At 37.4% G+C, this 17,728-nt stretch overlaps 1 protein-coding gene across 3 annotated transcripts; it reads right to left on the reverse strand.

Moving 5' to 3' along the window:
• Window positions 1-334: 334 nt before the first annotated feature.
• On the reverse strand, window positions 335-17,726 carry map4k6 (mitogen-activated protein kinase kinase kinase kinase 6). Of its 3 annotated transcripts, XM_057360191.1 has the most exons (33): window positions 17,485-17,726; window positions 17,259-17,316; window positions 15,725-15,782; window positions 14,828-14,918; window positions 14,651-14,715; window positions 14,237-14,292; window positions 14,021-14,068; window positions 13,731-13,773; window positions 13,556-13,628; window positions 13,056-13,187; window positions 11,968-12,030; window positions 11,782-11,863; window positions 11,551-11,661; window positions 10,291-10,369; window positions 9,344-9,402; window positions 8,672-8,718; window positions 7,421-7,459; window positions 7,214-7,247; window positions 6,842-7,127; window positions 5,614-5,720; window positions 5,064-5,105; window positions 4,386-4,470; window positions 4,185-4,264; window positions 4,053-4,128; window positions 3,859-3,982; window positions 3,645-3,703; window positions 3,466-3,569; window positions 3,213-3,387; window positions 2,027-2,095; window positions 1,689-1,775; window positions 1,543-1,613; window positions 1,410-1,465; window positions 335-1,325 (listed from the first exon to the last, which is right to left on the reverse strand). In XM_057360191.1, exons 1-33 carry the CDS (start codon window positions 17,493-17,495, stop codon window positions 1,238-1,240), a joined length of 2,658 nt encoding a protein of 885 aa, XP_057216174.1. In that variant the 5' UTR covers window positions 17,496-17,726; the 3' UTR covers window positions 335-1,237. The 3 variants fall into 3 exon arrangements, with proteins under 3 accessions (XP_057216174.1, XP_057216172.1, XP_057216173.1); XM_057360189.1 differs by lacking the exon at window positions 17,259-17,316 and having other exon boundaries at window positions 340-1,325; window positions 17,485-17,725; XM_057360190.1 differs by lacking the exon at window positions 17,259-17,316 and having other exon boundaries at window positions 404-1,325; window positions 4,053-4,113; window positions 17,485-17,724.
• Between the last annotated feature and the right edge of the window lie 2 nt (window positions 17,727-17,728).

Consider the following 17,728-nt stretch of genomic DNA (forward strand, 5'->3'; position numbering starts at 1 on the left):
TACCATTTAATTGTATACACTGTGGATTTTTGGACACTTGGGAAGTTACTTAAAATGTATCAAAATCATTCTTTTAGATATAAAAAGAAATCAAGTGGCATTAATTTATTTTAAAGTCCGCTGACTAAACATCAAATATACCGTATTTGTATGAAACCTTGGCTTTCTACAATATGCCCATCGTTATTGGTATGAACTACGTGTGCTTATTTCTTTGAGGCAGTTTGTACAAGTAATTGTTAAAAATAAACTATTTCTAGCAGATAATTATTATTTATTTATTTACATTTACGCATTTGGCAGACGATCTCATCCAAAGCGACTTACATTGCATTGTACTATACATTTGTTTCTGACTATGTGCAATACCCTGGAATCCAACCCATGACCTTGGCGTTGTTAGCGCCATGCTCTAACCACTGAGCTACACGAAAAATTACATATTTTTGAAGGTTATATATGAAAATGTATATATTTTGCATGGCTAAAGTGTCTAAATGGTTGACACTGCATTTCATTTAGAAATGGCAACCTGTTTTTTAATCAAAAGCACTGTAGTACAACAAGAAACAAAGCTGCTTTCAGAAATTCACATTTATTGAATTACTTAAACTTTAATGTAAGGTTCTCGTGGGTTTTACAGAATTCGATCTTCTCAAATTCTCCTTTTAGATTAGTCCTGTCAACACTGTAAAAAATGATGTGATCAATAAGTCATGGCAATATATTTTTGCCTCAACCTTTTTTAACTTTTTATAAGTTACAGCAATTCAACTCAAGATTTAAATTACTAGTCAACATGTAAAATGGTAAGTTTAAAAATTATATACAGCCAATTTAATTACACTTAAAAATTTAAGGGAGCAACATTTTTTTTACAGTGTATCAATATTTACTGTTCATTACAAGATGATTCACAGTAAACAAACAAAGTCAAGAGTGTACTTGAGATTTCCCCCAAAAAAGAAACAAAGCCGCTCCACGATTTCATTTAACAAACAAATAGTGTGTCTCCAGGTCACTTTCTCTCTCTCAGCCTCCAGACAAGCTCTGGTCCTTATGACCATTTCTGCTTTCTGTCCTCAACAGTTTAAATGGTTGGACGTCTCTGGATCTTCCTCTGTGATCTGAGCTTATCGAGCCTGGTGGCTCTCCCCTTTTAGTGGTCAAAGTAAAAGGATATCGACCTTTGTAGTGTTTCCAGCTGTGGCTGAACATTCAAAGCATCTCAGTCGCATCAGTAGCTGCTTTCATGCCCTGTGAGGATGTACAGATTGCTCACGGCAGATGGATCATCCGTTGGGGTACTTTGCAAGATTATATCCCTGGACAACAATTATTTTAATAAAGTGAACATATTAGTATGTACAGTACAATCAGTAATGATATGTTATTTAAAACTATGGCACCTGTTTGTTCCCAAAACTTGAAAAACTCGACTTCTGTCTGTAATCTCCTGAGTAACCTGCGATAAACAGCGAAACGTTTAATATTTTCTTTCTTCATTAATACAGTATTTATTCTTTCAGACAGTAGGTTTACCTCATTCATTTGTAGACTCCTTCCTTTCAGACCGTGTTTCCAGAAGGCAAGAACACTGTCCTGTAAGCACACTATATAAAAATAGATTGCTGGTTTTGAAACACCAGAGGTCTTATTCCTGAAAGACAAAACACAAAATGTCTTACCGAGCGTCTGAATAGAAAAATCAAAAGTCAGTTCAGAAGTCCTCTGATCGCTCGGACATCCCTGCAGATTCACAACCTTCACTGTGTCTGAAACAGAAATGAAGGATGTTTGTAGTTTCATTCAAAGCTCTAGTACTTTCTGTGAAATTATATTATGGAAAATACTTTTATACCAGGTTATGAACATTATAATCAAATTGTAGACGCAATATCATGGATTAAACTGGAATAACATAGATTTGAGATATACAGTGTCGCCTTCTGAAAGTCTAGTGTGACCACGGATACAAAGTGCTTCAAAGTTTTAATACAAAAACATGCATTTGAAAATGTCTTACTCTCCAGAGCGATAAGAACAGTGTCCCGGTCCAATTGTATAACTTGCTTGACCTCCAGAGACTCTCCATCTGTGAAACCACAAAATTTCAGACACTACGGATCATTTGATCAACATGTAGCTCACTTGAAAGATCCTTAATACAGCCAATGCAAAATAAAATTCCTTAACACACGTAGAAATATGACTGTTGTATTGCTTAAAAGTGAATATGAACTTCTATATGAAATACGAAATATGAAAGAGCGTCTTTTCTGTTATTTTGACCTGTTTCTCCAGTTTTCATTTTCTGCAAATAGAAACAATTGCTGCATCCCAATTCGCATACGATCCGTTCTGAATAGTATTCGAAAATAGAATTAGTATGTCCCAAATCAGAGTATGCTGAAAAGAGTATTCTCAAAGTACCCAGATGGTCTACTGTTTCTGGTGAAAGTGTGAATCCATGGCGGGGCGGACTGGCCATCTGGTATACCGGGACTTCTCCCGGTGGGCCGCATCTAAACATGGGCCGAAACGCGAATGAACATGACGAAAACAGTACATATTTTTAGTAGTAGGGATGCACAGATACCAATTTTTAAAGTTCGAGTACCAACACAGTGAGACTAATAAAAATAGAATAGCGTCATAGTCATATAAAAAAAACACCTCAAAAACATTATGAAGAAATACTTATAAATATAATTTGATGTTCTTTTCACAAACTCTCAAAACAAATATCACAACAAATTTCTGTCACATGAGATATCAGTCTTTGGTATAGGTGCATTTTTACGAGTACGAGTACATGAGCTTAGTATCCGGCCCGATACCGATCCTGGTATCGGTGCATCCCTAGTGCATAGTATACGTAGGCGAATTGGGACGCAGCAATAATTTGTATTTCAAATTTGGTAGAAATATTGTTAGTAGCTCACAGAATGAAACAATTCATATCATTTTATCCAAATACATACATATAAATAGTACATTTTAAAATCAGAAAAACTGATTTTGAAATGGTCTCTTAATTTCTTACGCGGCTGTACTTAACTCACAAGCAAAAACAAAAGCAAAAATTTCAATGTGAAACACTTCATTTAATGTATTGTAAACACAACAGTGTTGCATACAACATGAAGAGGCTATTGATTGTAAATATTAACTGTAAAATATAAGTGTGGTTGTATCCACATTAATAACACCTGGCAGACTGTACGGCGTGTCATCTAGATGCATGATGTCGAAGTGCATCTTTCCACTGGTGTATCTTTTGTCGGGTGGGGTCCTCACACCCACACACACCTGTGGCAGCTCCTCAGTTTCCTGTACGAACAGCTCAAAGATGGGCAGATACTCTGGAAGACTCAGAGAAATGTGCTGAGAGAAAATGAGAGAGGGGGGGCGTTACGTATTTCTGTTAATATATTTGAATATCACTTATCTCTCGTTTCTCACCTTGAGCTGCATGAACTTCTCCAGAGGCTCGTACCACATGAGAAGAACCAAACCGGTGGGAACAGCGGCGCACAGAAACACGCTGTCAGTGTACGGGTTTCGCACTAAAAACAGAAAAACAAACGTCAACGAGTGCACACAAAGTGATTTATGAGATGAAAACTGTCATTGGTCCTCACCTACACTGCATCTTCTGCAGCCCTTGGTGTCTGGGATCTTCACCGACACGGCATATTTTCTGGAGAAAGATGAGAATTATGGCTCGAAATCTTCCGCCCATTGACTTCAAGGGTGTTAAAGCCACATAACCGCAAGATCTCGTTACGTATGTGCAACGCCAACCGCAGGCACAAAGTGTTAGCCAAACCTTTGCACATTTTAAATGCTTCAAACCTCGAGTTGATCCTCGTGCTCAAGCGATGGGCGTTGATGGCGAGATGGCCCTGTCGACGCTGCATGTTCCTGCGATGCTCGAAAAGTGCCGGCAGACTGTGAGATGTCAACTGCGATGACTTCCCTGCGCACATCACCAATAAATGAAGATTCGCGTGTTGTTCGTATATTATTAAATATCGGTGTTGACATACCTGAGATGGTCATGAGGACGTTGTTCATCGCATACAACCAAGTGCATCTCTGAGGAAGCAACTGCAAAAGAAAAATCTGAAATATCGGTCATGTGCCGTGGGAAATCGAATCGAAGGTGAAGTGTTGTGTACCTTCTCTATGGTGTCTTCATGAAGTTCATTAAGGTTGAGGGTGTATATACCCTCCTCAGCACCCAGCATAAGGTATTGATCTGTAGGGTGTAAGAAGCAAAACTTGGATAGACGTATGTGGTGTATGCACGACTTGAGGTTGATGTGAGAAAGATTTAGGGTAAATATGGTTATGGTGGTTTGAAAAGCGGTTAACTTTACCTCTGGTCTTTGGTAGGACCCATGTAACAGCACAGTGAGTCTTTAAAGGACAGCCATTGAACACTTTGGAGAAGCAAGCTCCCATCTTGAATGAATGGAATAATGAGTGTTATGCTGGGTTCACACTAAACGCAAACAATCGCGTTCCACGCTCTTTATTACTCGAAGGGAAAAGTTCGTTATTTTCGCGTGAGTGACGCGATCTGACAAATATTTTCAACCTTCGCGGAAGACGAGATTGCCACAAACGCGTGTTAATCGCGCCGCCTGATTTGCGTCATTCGCACCGCCTGCCGCGAGTTCGCGTCTTTGCATTGACTTTGTGTGTAATTTACTTGCGCAAAACACTTAACTCGCGTTTGTTGTGAACCCAGTGTTATGCTGGGTTCACACCAAAAGCGAACAATCGCGTTCCACGCTCTTACTTGCAGGAAAAGTTCATTATTTTCGCGTGATTGACAGGAAATGACAAATATTTTCAACCTTCGCGGAACACGATATTGAAGCGTGTTCGCGTCTTTCGCACTGCCTGCCGCGAGTTTGCGTCTGTACGCGTCTTTGCATTAACTTTGTATCTAATTTACTCGCGCAAAACGCTTAATTCACGTTTGGTGTGAACCCAGTGTTACAGAAAAGAAAGCATTCACAATTGAATTAAGACTTGTACTTGGCACTCACATGCACTTGGGGTGTAGGTGGCAGTCCATGGACAACAGATTTCTAGAATTAAAAAACAGTTTATTCTACTTTAAACAGAAGATAAGACAAACAAAAGGGAAAAGATGAATCATAGGGCTGTCAACTGATAAAAAACTGAATTACATAAAATGTCTATTATACATATATATTAAACACAATTTATTGCACGTATCAATATGTGAGTGTGACCCTGCCTGTGAAATCCAGGCTAAAGTCTCATAATCTATGAGATAACAAGTATCAAAGCATTTCAAGCATTATTTTCACTAGAATTTCTATCCTTGACATGGCCTTCCTCAGTCAATATCAAAGATATCCATGTTATATTTTCACATAATGTAGTTTACGTTATGTACGATGATTTTAGAAAGAAAACAGCGAGTTGACGTTATTGTGGCAGAGAAAAGCATGTTTTTAAAACGCTCTGTAGAAATCAATGTAGAAATCAACAAAAACTACCGTCATTATTAATTACATTAAACTGACTTGTTAATTGGCGGCTTTACTTTTGTTATAAGCCCCCACTCACCGCGTCCTCTGTTTTTCTCCTGAGGGTGCTCCATTCCGGTGAGAGCGGACGCTCAAGCGCAGGGAAATTATTTCTGTTTCCTCCTGGATCTGGAGCGACAGAGCTCTCTGAAGCATCACAGATGCATTATTAACTACTTATAAACATACAGTAAATTGCAATTGTTGTTTATCTTAAAAGGAATAATTTACTCAAAAATGAAAATATTTATCATTTTTTATCACTACCACAGTAGGAAAAATTAAAATGGTAGTCAAGTGCCCCAGAACTGTATGCTTTCCTAAGTAACTAATTTTGAACAAAAACATGATACAATAATGTTTCAAATATGGTAGTCAATGACATCCCAGAAGTGTCAGTTGCTGACATTCTTCCAAATATCTTTCTCTGTGTTCATCAGAACAAAGAAATGTATACAGGTCTGGAACAACTTGAGGGTGAGTAAATGATGACAGAATGTTCATTTTTGGTAGGAGTATTCCTTTAAAAAGCGGCACTAATTTAATACCAAAGCAGGCTGGTTAGTTTGTCATAAGTATGCAAATAACTGTTCTCATTGTATTACTGTATGTAAAATGTTGACTAATTTCTTCATCTGCCTAAGACAAATATGACATTTCTTTTCTAACAGTACACTGCTGTAATCACGAGTTTCACATGATTAAATGGCACTAAATAATGTAAAGTCACCGCTTTAGATCAGTCAGAACTTTGTGACTAGATCAAATGTTTGGACAGATTTCTTATGACATCAGAACATCATAACCTCATACTGGTTCAAATGGTCACATCATAGCTTTGCTCATGCATAAGTATGATATGATATTTTGATTATTACATTTTTGGGCTCATGTGTAAATCAAGTCATGTATTACAGTAATAGGCCCGTGCACACTGACATGATGACGTTCTGATTTAATGATTAGCATTCAATTATGCAAATATGAATTAGTGCATGAGTGAGTGACTGAATGCATGACTAATGAAGGACTGTGTTTTATGAGAATATTTTTGGCCATATTACGATTATTCAGACGTCATGTAAAGGCCTTGTTTTCATTAGAATGTAATCTGCAGGTCCACAAGATAATCTGATCAAGTGCATTTTCAAAGTCAGGTTTAAGGTCTTCGTAATGCACTGCAAATGTACTAAAAAATATATATATGTTCATTTGAAGATTTAAAAAACTGAGGTATTTGTATTAAATTTGTGGCATGTTGATCTGACCTTCAGTTGGTGTTGAGCACAGAGACCCCAAACTGTTGGAATTACTGAGAAAAGAGGAGTCTGTGAAAAGGGACGAGTTTGTCAGGATGGACATGTCGGAAAGTGTTGAACCAATCAGCAAAGATGAGTCACTGAGTAGGGCGTAGTTAGTGTCAGGGGCGGAGTCTTTTAGAGGGGTGGAGCCGATGCGAGGCGAGGGAGCATTTCTTTCTTGGTTAGGGGGGCAGTGGGATGTTGAGACCACTCTCTTCACAGTGCCATATTTATCCTCATCATCCGGCGAGTGCTGTGGATTTAACATACAAGATTCATGTTATTCCATAAAACACCCACTTGTTTTTGCTCCAGGTTTTGTATTGAATTGTTCCTCACCTCAGTTGATGAGCCCCTTTTTATAGTCAAACTCCTACAACAGAGGAAACCAAACATAAGACATAACTTCAAGAACGGTCCTGTATATTAGTAGATTACAACATATTAGGACCTTTTTTAATATTGTTTAAGACTTCACTAATTGTTATCTTGTTTTACGGATTTCCATAGTCTGTGTTAAGAAACATGCTATAAAAGTTATTTCACCTCTCCATCAAAGCCTCCTCTACACACTCTAACAGACTCCTGCAAAAATATCAAAAAACACAAACGTCAGAACTCACAGTTGGGAATCTAAAATCTTATTTTGCTAATATAATTTTGCCTTGCTTTTCCTTTCAAGTCAAATGTAGAATTACATTCTTTTTGTACATTATAGTATGGAAAGTGACATGAATTGAACATTGAATATGTTGCGTGTTTTAGCAAATTTGACTCAACATTTACTAATGCCTGTCACCAATATTATAGTATAGAATGGGTAATATATGGAATAGAATAGAATGGGGAATGGAATAGAATAGAATGGGGAACAGAATAGAATGGGGAACAGAATAGAATAGAATAGAATAGAATAGAATGGGGAACAGAATAGAATGGGGAATAGAATAGAATAGAATAGAATGGGGAATATATGGAATAGAATAGAATGGGGAAGAGAATAGAATGGGGAATATATGGAATAGAATAGAATGGGGAATAGAATAGAATAAAATGGGGAATATATGGAATAGAATAGAATAGAATGGGGAACAGAATATAATAGAATGGGGAATATATGGAATAGAATGGGGAACAGAATAGAATAGAATGGGGAACAGAATAGAATGGGGAATAGAATAGAATAGAATGGGGAATATATGGAATAGAATAGAATGGGGAAGAGAATAGAATGGGGAATATATGGAATAGAATAGAATGGGGAATAGAATAGAATAAAATGGGGAATATATGGAATAGAATAGAATAGAATGGGGAACAGAATATAATAGAATGGGGAATATATGGAATAGAATGGGGAACAGAATAGAATAGAATGGGGAACAGAATAGAATGGGGAATAGAATAGAATAGAATGGGGAATATATGGAATAGAATAGAATGGGGAAGAGAATAGAATGGGGAATATATGGAATAGAATAGAATAGAATAAAATGGGGAATACATGGAATAGAATAGAATAGATAGAATGGGGAACAGAATATAATAGAATGGGGAATATATGGAATAGAATGGGGAACAGAATAGAATAGAATGGGGAATAGAATAGAATGGGGAATAGAATAGAATAGAATGGGGAATATATGGAATAGAATAGAATGGGGAATAGAATAGAATGGGGAACAGAATAGAATGGGGAATAGAATAGAATGGGGAACAGAATAGAATAGAATGGGGAATATATGGAATAGAATATGGAATATATAGAATAGAACACAGAAATAAATTATAACTCACGGTGAGTCCTTGTCCCCACTAATAGAGCTCCAGTCATCACACACACCCTAAAGCAGAGCAGAAACCTGTTTAAAATGTGTGTAATAGTGTGAGGTGAGGTACATTTTCTCATATGACTGATTGAAGCCTGAAAGGGATAAACAGTTTGACATCATTTATTTACCGTCATTTTGTTCAAAACATGTATACAACTCTTTCTTCTGCGGAACACAAAAGATGATATTTTGAGAAATGTCCCAGTTGTTTTGTGTCCATACAATGGAAGTCAATGGAGTCCAATGTTGTTTGGTTACCAACATTCTTCAAAATATCTTCTTTTGTGTTCTACAGAAGAAGGTCATACAGGTTTGGAATGTCATGAGGGTGAGTAATGAAAGAATTTTCATTTGTGGATGAGCTGTCACTTTAAGCAGTAGTTCGCCCCCCCCTCCCCAAAAAAGATTCTGTCATTATTCGCTCTCCCTCATGTCATTTTAAACCGTATAACTTTCTTTCTTTCATAAGAAATAATTTCGATATTTTAAAGATTGTGCCGGTCAGTCTTTTTCATGCAATTATGCAACCGGGACAATCAATAAAATGTGTTTGGCAGAAGAAAAGCACAAGATTTGTGATACGTCAAACTGCATTATTTGATTTGTGTGTGTGGTTGATTCAAACATTCATTCTCACCAGATCAGGACAGGGATCTGTCTCTTTTCTCATGGGGGGTCCAAACTTTACATGATCAACTGCAAGAGAGAGAAGAAAAGCAACAGTCAACAACTCTTGAGCCAAAACAAATTCATTGTTTTACTTGTATCTCACTTCCTCCTTTTAACTGTATGGCTAAACGTGTGACGCTCTACTTTCTGTGGTTATCTGCATGATATTTTAAACACACCAAAATGAACACATAGCTTTAAGATCACCTGATTTTTTGACTTTAACAAACTGTACACATAATAATGTTGTTTATCAATCAATTATATTTACAGCACAACTGTAAAATATCCCTCTTTCTTTCTGGACAGACTTTTTACATGGACAAGCGAATGGCCAGTTTTCTTGTCTAAAGGACATTAAGCATGTGGAGCCCTGTGTGGGCGCTCAAATACAATAGCAGCTCTTGTCCAGCTACCCTTGGCTTGTGACCGTGCTGTAATACAACCAAGTCACAACAATCGCTTCTCACTCACTAATGTCAAGGTCTTCAGATGAGATAAGTGACCGTCATTACTTTACAGTACTGCTACAATTCTTTAATCTTATGTAATATTGTCATGTTAGGCTCTTACCCCAGTTCCCATCTGTAAGCTTATAATAATGATTTATATTTTCATCTCTAGGTACAATTTAGTAGGAAACATCAATTTGACATCATCTGACTTCAACCCACGTGAGGCAAAGTATGTAAAATAACTTCACATATATGAAACAGAGATGGCGATAGAAAGGCAAAAGATACAGATTGATGCTTTAAATAACAAAAATTAGCAACTGGTTGGCATAAAGAAAGGTAAGTCAACACATAACCGCCCATATTTACACATCATCAACACCTAATGGCTGATGTTAATGTTTAACAGGGTTTGTGATCCCTAGTCCTGTGTATTACCGTATATAATATGAACACTCACATTGTTCTTCAGACAGGGTTCTCTGAGCAGGAAGATGTTTCACTAGAGAATGAATCTTATCAGGAAGAATACTGCATGTCTGTAAACACACACACAGACAGACAGCAGAATCACAAAACAACCTTTGATTAAACAAACACTAATGTACAAAGTCATATCCAACTTAGTTTCATTTAGACTAACTAAACCGTCATAGCATCTGGCCCACAACGCAGCGCATTCTTTCCAAACAATGACCATTTAGAATGGAAGAGACCATCTCGGACATATACTTGACATGAATGTTTTATGTTGTTTCATTTGGTATGTGTTGAAATAGATTGTATCACAACCGACCGGCATGGAAAGAAATGATGTACTGTAAATAATGGTGTACAGCCTTCATGAATAGGTGCACAGAAAACCAAAAAAAAACAACTAAAGACTATTTATCACACGTTTAAAAATGTTTGTTTATACATTATATTTGGTAAGCATTTAAACATTAAAAAAATCTTAAGTGTCTGAAAGCAAACAATCTTTTCCCGTATACAATGAAAATATTTTAATGGAATAAGTCATCCAAAAATGAACATCATGCCGTTTCAAACTCTGAAATCATTTATCATATATATATATACATATACTGTATATACTGCTTATATATTGAGCACTGCAGATAAATGAGTGAGATTTTATGGTATTGGTGTGTCAACATATCTGGGCTATACATGCATTGATCAATAATTAAATTTGATTTGAGTGTGAATTAAAAAATAAATATGTTTATTGCATCTGTTTATCAAATAAAAATTATTGAATCATCACATGGATTACTTTTACATGTATATCTTAATGTCCAAATTTTGCTCAATGTTTTGTTTGTTTATTGTACGGAAAAGTATTTAAAGAGATACTTCACCCAAAAATGAAAATTCTGTCATCATTTACTCACCATCCAGTTGTCCCAATTCTGTATAAATGTATTTGTTCTGATGAACACAGAGTAGTCAATGGGAGGCAATCTCTGTTTGGTTATACGCATTCTTCCAAATATCTTTCTCTGTGTTCATCATAACAAAGAAATAAAAAAAATTAAACTCGAAGGTGAGTAAATGATGACAGGATTTTTGTTTTTGGGTGAACTATCCTTTTAAGTATCATCATGTACTGTATGTTCTGCAGAAGAAAGTCATATGAGTTTGGAGAGGCATGAGGGTGAGTAAACGATGAGAATATTTATTTTGGGGTAAACTATATCTTTAAAGAAATCTACTTCACCTCCAGGTCGCTCTCGTCCATAGTGTGTGTCTGCTGCAGATCAGGATTATTGACTGTGTCCAGCAGCTCTATGGCCAGGTTACGGGTGAGCAGCGGTGTTACAAAAGCATGCTGAAAAGACACGAAATAAGTCCTTTAAGCCAATAACTAGTATTGATAAGCCCTTTATCAAAGATAAACCATCACATCATACATCACAGAGGTAAGAAGAAATATTTTTCAGACATGCACCTGTAAGAGTTTTTCTGCTGTTGGTCTTTTGCGAGGGTTCTTTGTCAGCGCCAGTTTGATGAAATTGTGGAATTCAGTGGACCTAGCATTGCAAAAAAGTTTGCTTAACAATTTGCTGATTAAATAATATTTGCTTTTGGTGCAAAAATTACATAAAAACTCAAAGTAAATCAAGCACATTGTCACCATTTGCTCTTGTCCTTTAGTTTGGGAGGCTGAAAACTGCTCTTGGACATCAGCATCAGAGCTCTAAAACAAATGAAAAACTGCAAAGCTGAAACACGCTTACTTGTTCTCTGCATTTTCATATTGTTTTGTCATCACAAACCCACAGGAGAATATTGAATATTGTATCTATATCATAAACTGGTATTACAGTATAACTAGTATTATATGAATGTGTACGTTTGGGGAAACACTGTTGAAAAGACTAAAAATACCCGTTGTAAGCATAGACGTGGTTTTAGAATTTGACATACTTAAAAAAATGTGCTGGTTGAAGAAGTGGTGCAGTCAGTTTACACTTTGCTCGAGAAGCTTTAATAAACAACTACACAGTTGTTGTTTTGCTTGTCAAGTACTTGCACATATCACATCACCATTTTCCCAAATTCACATTTTTGCTGTTTTTACATGGAGACGATCCAACTGTATCATTTTCAAAAAACGTGCATTTTGACATGCCATTGTGTTTAAAGGTCCAGTGTGTGAAATTTAGCGGCATCTAGGGGTGAGGTTGCAAACTGCAACCAATGGCTCACTACACCACTCACTTTTGATGCACTATGGTGGCTGACACAGAATGAAAGTGCGATTTATGGTTCTGCGTCAGACCTACGCCGTAGCCTACGCAGAGCCACATACCCTAGCCATGCCCTACATCGTAGCCTGACGCGCACCTCTCCAAAAATGTAACAACGCGTCAACTCGACGCGGACCACAAGCACTGTGATTGGTCTGCTTGATCCCCTCCCTCAGGTCAAAAAACTCTGCGATAGCGTCGCGTTTCACTCATATGTATTTCCGAATGAATCATCTAAATAAATGATTTGTTCTATATTTAACAATTCAAGCTGCAACAAAACACACCGTTTATTTTCAGCTATCACTGCTAAATGCTTACATCCAAGAGTGTACGCATACGCAACAAGCCGCGTCTTCTTTGCCGCTTGCCTTGATACTGCCAGCAACATGCCCATGGACAAGTGAATAACATAATAAATCCACATCACCACTAACCAACCAAACCTCCACAAGGCTCTGTGTTTATGCACCTCATAGGATGGAGATCAAACATCGGTGGCTGCAGCTCTGCCAGTTCAATGCCTGTGATGCCCACCGCCCAGATATCACAAAGCTGGTTATAACCGCCTTTTCTTTCCACCGCAGCGACCTCTGGAGCCATCCTGAGAGAAAGCCATAGAATAAAAACAAGATTACATTACAAGATATCAAAACATCATATTATAGAAACAATATACACGAAAAAACAACCAAATGGAAAAGGAAAGCAAAAAAATTAGTGATAAAGAGTTTAGGCACCCAAAAATAAATAAATAAATAATAAAAGATCAAATAAATAAATAAAAATCTATTGCGTCACACAAAATACTATACAGGTTTTTGTAACACATTAGAGGAGAGAATTTTTTTTGGGGGGGGGGTGGTGAGCTATGCCTTTAAATCAGGTTCTTCTCTGTTAACTAATTGAAGGAAATGAGTGTTTAATTGTTTGAGTGACAGCTCCCACTCACATCTGTTTGAAGTGACTCACCAGTACGGCGTCCCGATGAAAGACTTTCTCTTAGCAACAGATGCGTTGATCTCAGCCGCCACTCCAAAATCCGCTGAGACGGAGGGGAGACAAAAGACAAAATAAGATTTCAAATAAGAGTATTAGTTAATATACGTGTGCGTTTAACTCGTGTTCAGGGTAAACCCAGACTAACCTAGTTTGACATCTCCTCTCTCTGTTAAAAGAATGTTGGCACCCTGTGGGCAACCGAGAATGACACAATGAGAACATCCACACTAACATCATGCACACACACACACACGCACACGCACACGCACACACACACACACACACACACACACACACACACACACACACACACACACACACACACACACACACACACACAAAGTGCATATCTCTCAACAGAAAAGGAAGTCTATTAATATTACAATACATCAAACACATCTCATGCTGACAATAATGGCTTAAAAGAAAATTTACTTTTATGTCTCTATGCATTTTTCCAGCCTGATGGAGATGATGCAGACCCTGTAAACAAACAAACAAACAATAGGCTTCATAACATAATCCTGGGTTATTGTGCTTCCCGTTTCACCCAATATAAAACCAGAATAAAGATCAAACAAAAATGCTCGCTTTTTATTGGCCCGTGAACCCAAAAAATGAAGTAAAGACTGTTAGTAAATGTGTCCTCACCTGAAGTGTCTCTCTGCATACATAAGCTATCTGTCTTTCTTTCAGGGGGCCGGTGACTGCAGAAAAACAATGACCTCATTTAGTCCAACAGAACAGCGTATCATTAATCCTCTTACAGACAATAATCATTTTCTACAGAAAACACTGTAAGTGCACATGACCCTTCACAGGAATATGAAAACAACATATGGGAAGGCCTGGTTCTGAAACCATAAAAATAACTTTGTTGGATCACACGATACTTATAACTTATCAAATCAAATGATTAATAAAAGAATAATAATTGACTGAGTATTATTGATTTCGATGATCAAAACAGCTGCAGCCCTAATAATGTTCAGGAACATAAGAATTACATGCATTAATGGCAAACATATCATCTCAGTGAAATACAGATCTTGTGCTGTACTGTACCGTGGTAAATGTCCTGCAATGACCCTCCTCCACAGAACTCCATACAGATCCATAACTTGTTATTTCTGTGGAATATGGAGGTTTCGTTGTTAGTTTCACTTCATTATACCATCTGAGCGTCTACAAACTGCATTCAAAGGTTTATTTTCCCGTGTATTTGTTTCTTAAAGAGCTGACCTGAGGTAGCTGCCGAAATAGGCGACAATGTTTTTGTGAGTGCAGTCTTTCATCATGGTTATCTCATGTTGAATGCTTGAAATATCATCACCTGACAGAACAAAAGAGATGTAAGTCGGGGTTCGCTTTGTTCATGGATTAATAACAGCATGGGTTTACTAGGATTAAGAGACTGGTGTGAAATAAATTCAGACCCAGATGCACATAATTCAGCAACAACCATTTAAAAGAATGACATTCACGGTCTTAAAGGTCCAGTGTATGAATTTTAGCGGCATCTAGTGGCGAGGTTGCAAATTTCAATCAATGGCTCACTCCTCCCCCCTCCCTTTCGAAGCACTACGGCGGCTGACACAGAACTAAGATGTCGTCACGTTTTCGCTTCTTTGCCGAAGGAGATAACATATTTACGAAACGCGTTCTGTAGAGCAGTTTGTCCATTTAGGGCTACTGTAGAAACAACATGGTGAATTCCATGTAAAGGTGTATGTAGATAGAAATAGCTCATTCTAACATAATAAAAACATAACACTTCATTGTATGGTCTTTATACACCTCTGAATATTATATTGCGTTTCTATCAATAGATCCTCCCATAAATTACACACTGGACCTTTAAATAACACTTTGTTTGTTGACAGAACAACAATGTGATGATGTGAAATCTTAAGTATCGATTCGTTTGATTCTATAATTAAATATTTTCAATTTAATATTGTTAAATGTAAATGATAATTTCTTTGCTTTGTTTACATTTTATTACATTAGTTATACCTATGGCATTATCGCCCATTTCTACTCTTTAGATATCTGTAAAAAACCCATATCGGTTGACAACATTACACATATCTACTAAGATCTTGCTAAAAAATCAAAACAATACTGTTTGTGTCTTACCAGGGTCCAGTTTGACCACTTTGATAGCTGCTATGACTGACGTCTTAATGCTACGGGTCTAAAAATACAAACAAAGTGAATATACGTAGGTTACACAACGGGTAGATTGCAGCAATGCATGTTTGTATCAATGTTTGCAACAGATGTTGCGTCAGTTGGCAACGTTTATTCTGGTTCCTTTGAAAGAATTCTTTCTGAAACATTGAGATTTTGAGTATTTTCAGTGTGTCCCGACTTCCTTTCAACTTTCACATCACTTTTAAGTTTCGACTTATAACCGTAATGTTTATAGCCACGATTATTAACACTGTATTAATATAACACGTGTGATTATATTTTAACTGTTTAACATTTGATAGTCACAATGGTTACAATCTCTCTATCTCTGTCTCCCTACACTATATTTTGAAAAAAGAGAGACTTGTAATTTGATATATAGGATTATTATATTGCTATCACAATAATATCACTACTGTGAATTATTTTTGGCCAGGATAATCGTAAAATGAAAATCAGATAAAGTGACAGCCCTAGTTTCCTAATTATTGTATATTAATGCATTTCTAGTGTCTAGCATATTCGACACATATTTAGAAATAAAAGAAATATTAGTTCTGTAATAATAGAAATGTGATTGTCTCATCCACATCCAAGTTATGTCATAACGCAAGTCCACACAACAACACAGAACGGATCCGCTCAAAATCTCTGAGTTGAATCTTCGACCAAAAACCTAACCATACAATTTTCCGAGCTACATTCTGTGTCAGTGTGGTCTACTCATGCCAACGAGAAAAATGAAGCTGTCTGCTTGTAACCATGGTAACCAGAGCCAATAGACACTGGAAAGGTGAAGCAGAGATGAAACAAGTGGCAGCGCTCATTTCCTGTTTTCTTTCCTGCTGTACCGAAACACATCCTGCAATGTGTCTATCTCTGTTATCGAGGCCAATGATTCATGTTTGTTCAGGCGGAGTGATAGAAACTGCCAATCCACCCTAGCAGGGCACAAGGTCACTGCGTGAATATTTCGGAATGACAAAAATGCTGCAACCAAGTGCAAACCAGACATTTTATTTTTTGCTTCCTTATATGCACAAATACGGCACAGTTTCTACACTCGGTTGTGAAGGTGGCACATCCTCCCTATGTCTGTGTAAAATGCAAATTTGCTTTTGTTCACAATCACATAAAGTGTTCACAAAGAGACGACCAGAGGAAGGTAAAACCGCATGCATGTTGCACGTGTGCGCATGCAGGAATGCACTTTTTTTAATGATGTCAAACATGCACAGTCCAACTGTCATCACAGGCACATGGGTGTTACTGAACATCAAAGTCAATGAGGTGTCATACATGGAAGACCAGTTGACGCACACACACACACACACGCACGCACACACGCACACCAATTCCATACTGGGTATATTGTGCATAAAAAATATTTTGTGCACTTTAAAGCCGAGCAAAATTATGGTTAACTGGAGTAACCATATTTTTTCTGTGTATTAAATCATAGTAACCACAAGCCTACCATGGTCTCACTATAGTAACCACCATGGTATTTGTAGTAAAACGATGGTAATACAAATCTGGCAAAAGAAAGATGGTTAGTACACCATTACTTTCATAAAAGCTCAGGGAAGACAATAAAGGTGCAAGACTAAGAATTAAGATCATGTTTATTATATTGAAAGTGTACAATTAAATTTAAGATGAATCACATCATTGGCACAGACAAACGCGTCCTGTTATCTTACCTTAAACACATCGCCGTACGTCCCGCTCCCTATGCGATGTATCAGCTCATAGTCCTCGAGCGGATCCGTGTGCGACACACCGATCGCGTCCATAGCGGCGCGGCATTGATCGCTTTCTCACGGTACGATAAACTCACCACTTCCTCAACATCCGCCAAACAAGTGCACTACACTCAACACTACAGCAGAGACACACAGAGGGCGTTCACTCAGGAAGCTTAATGAAAGAGTAACGGGACAGAAT

The sequence above is a fragment of the Triplophysa rosa genome, linkage group LG19, assembly GCF_024868665.1.
Source record: "Triplophysa rosa linkage group LG19, Trosa_1v2, whole genome shotgun sequence".
NCBI lineage: Eukaryota > Metazoa > Chordata > Actinopteri > Cypriniformes > Nemacheilidae > Triplophysa > Triplophysa rosa.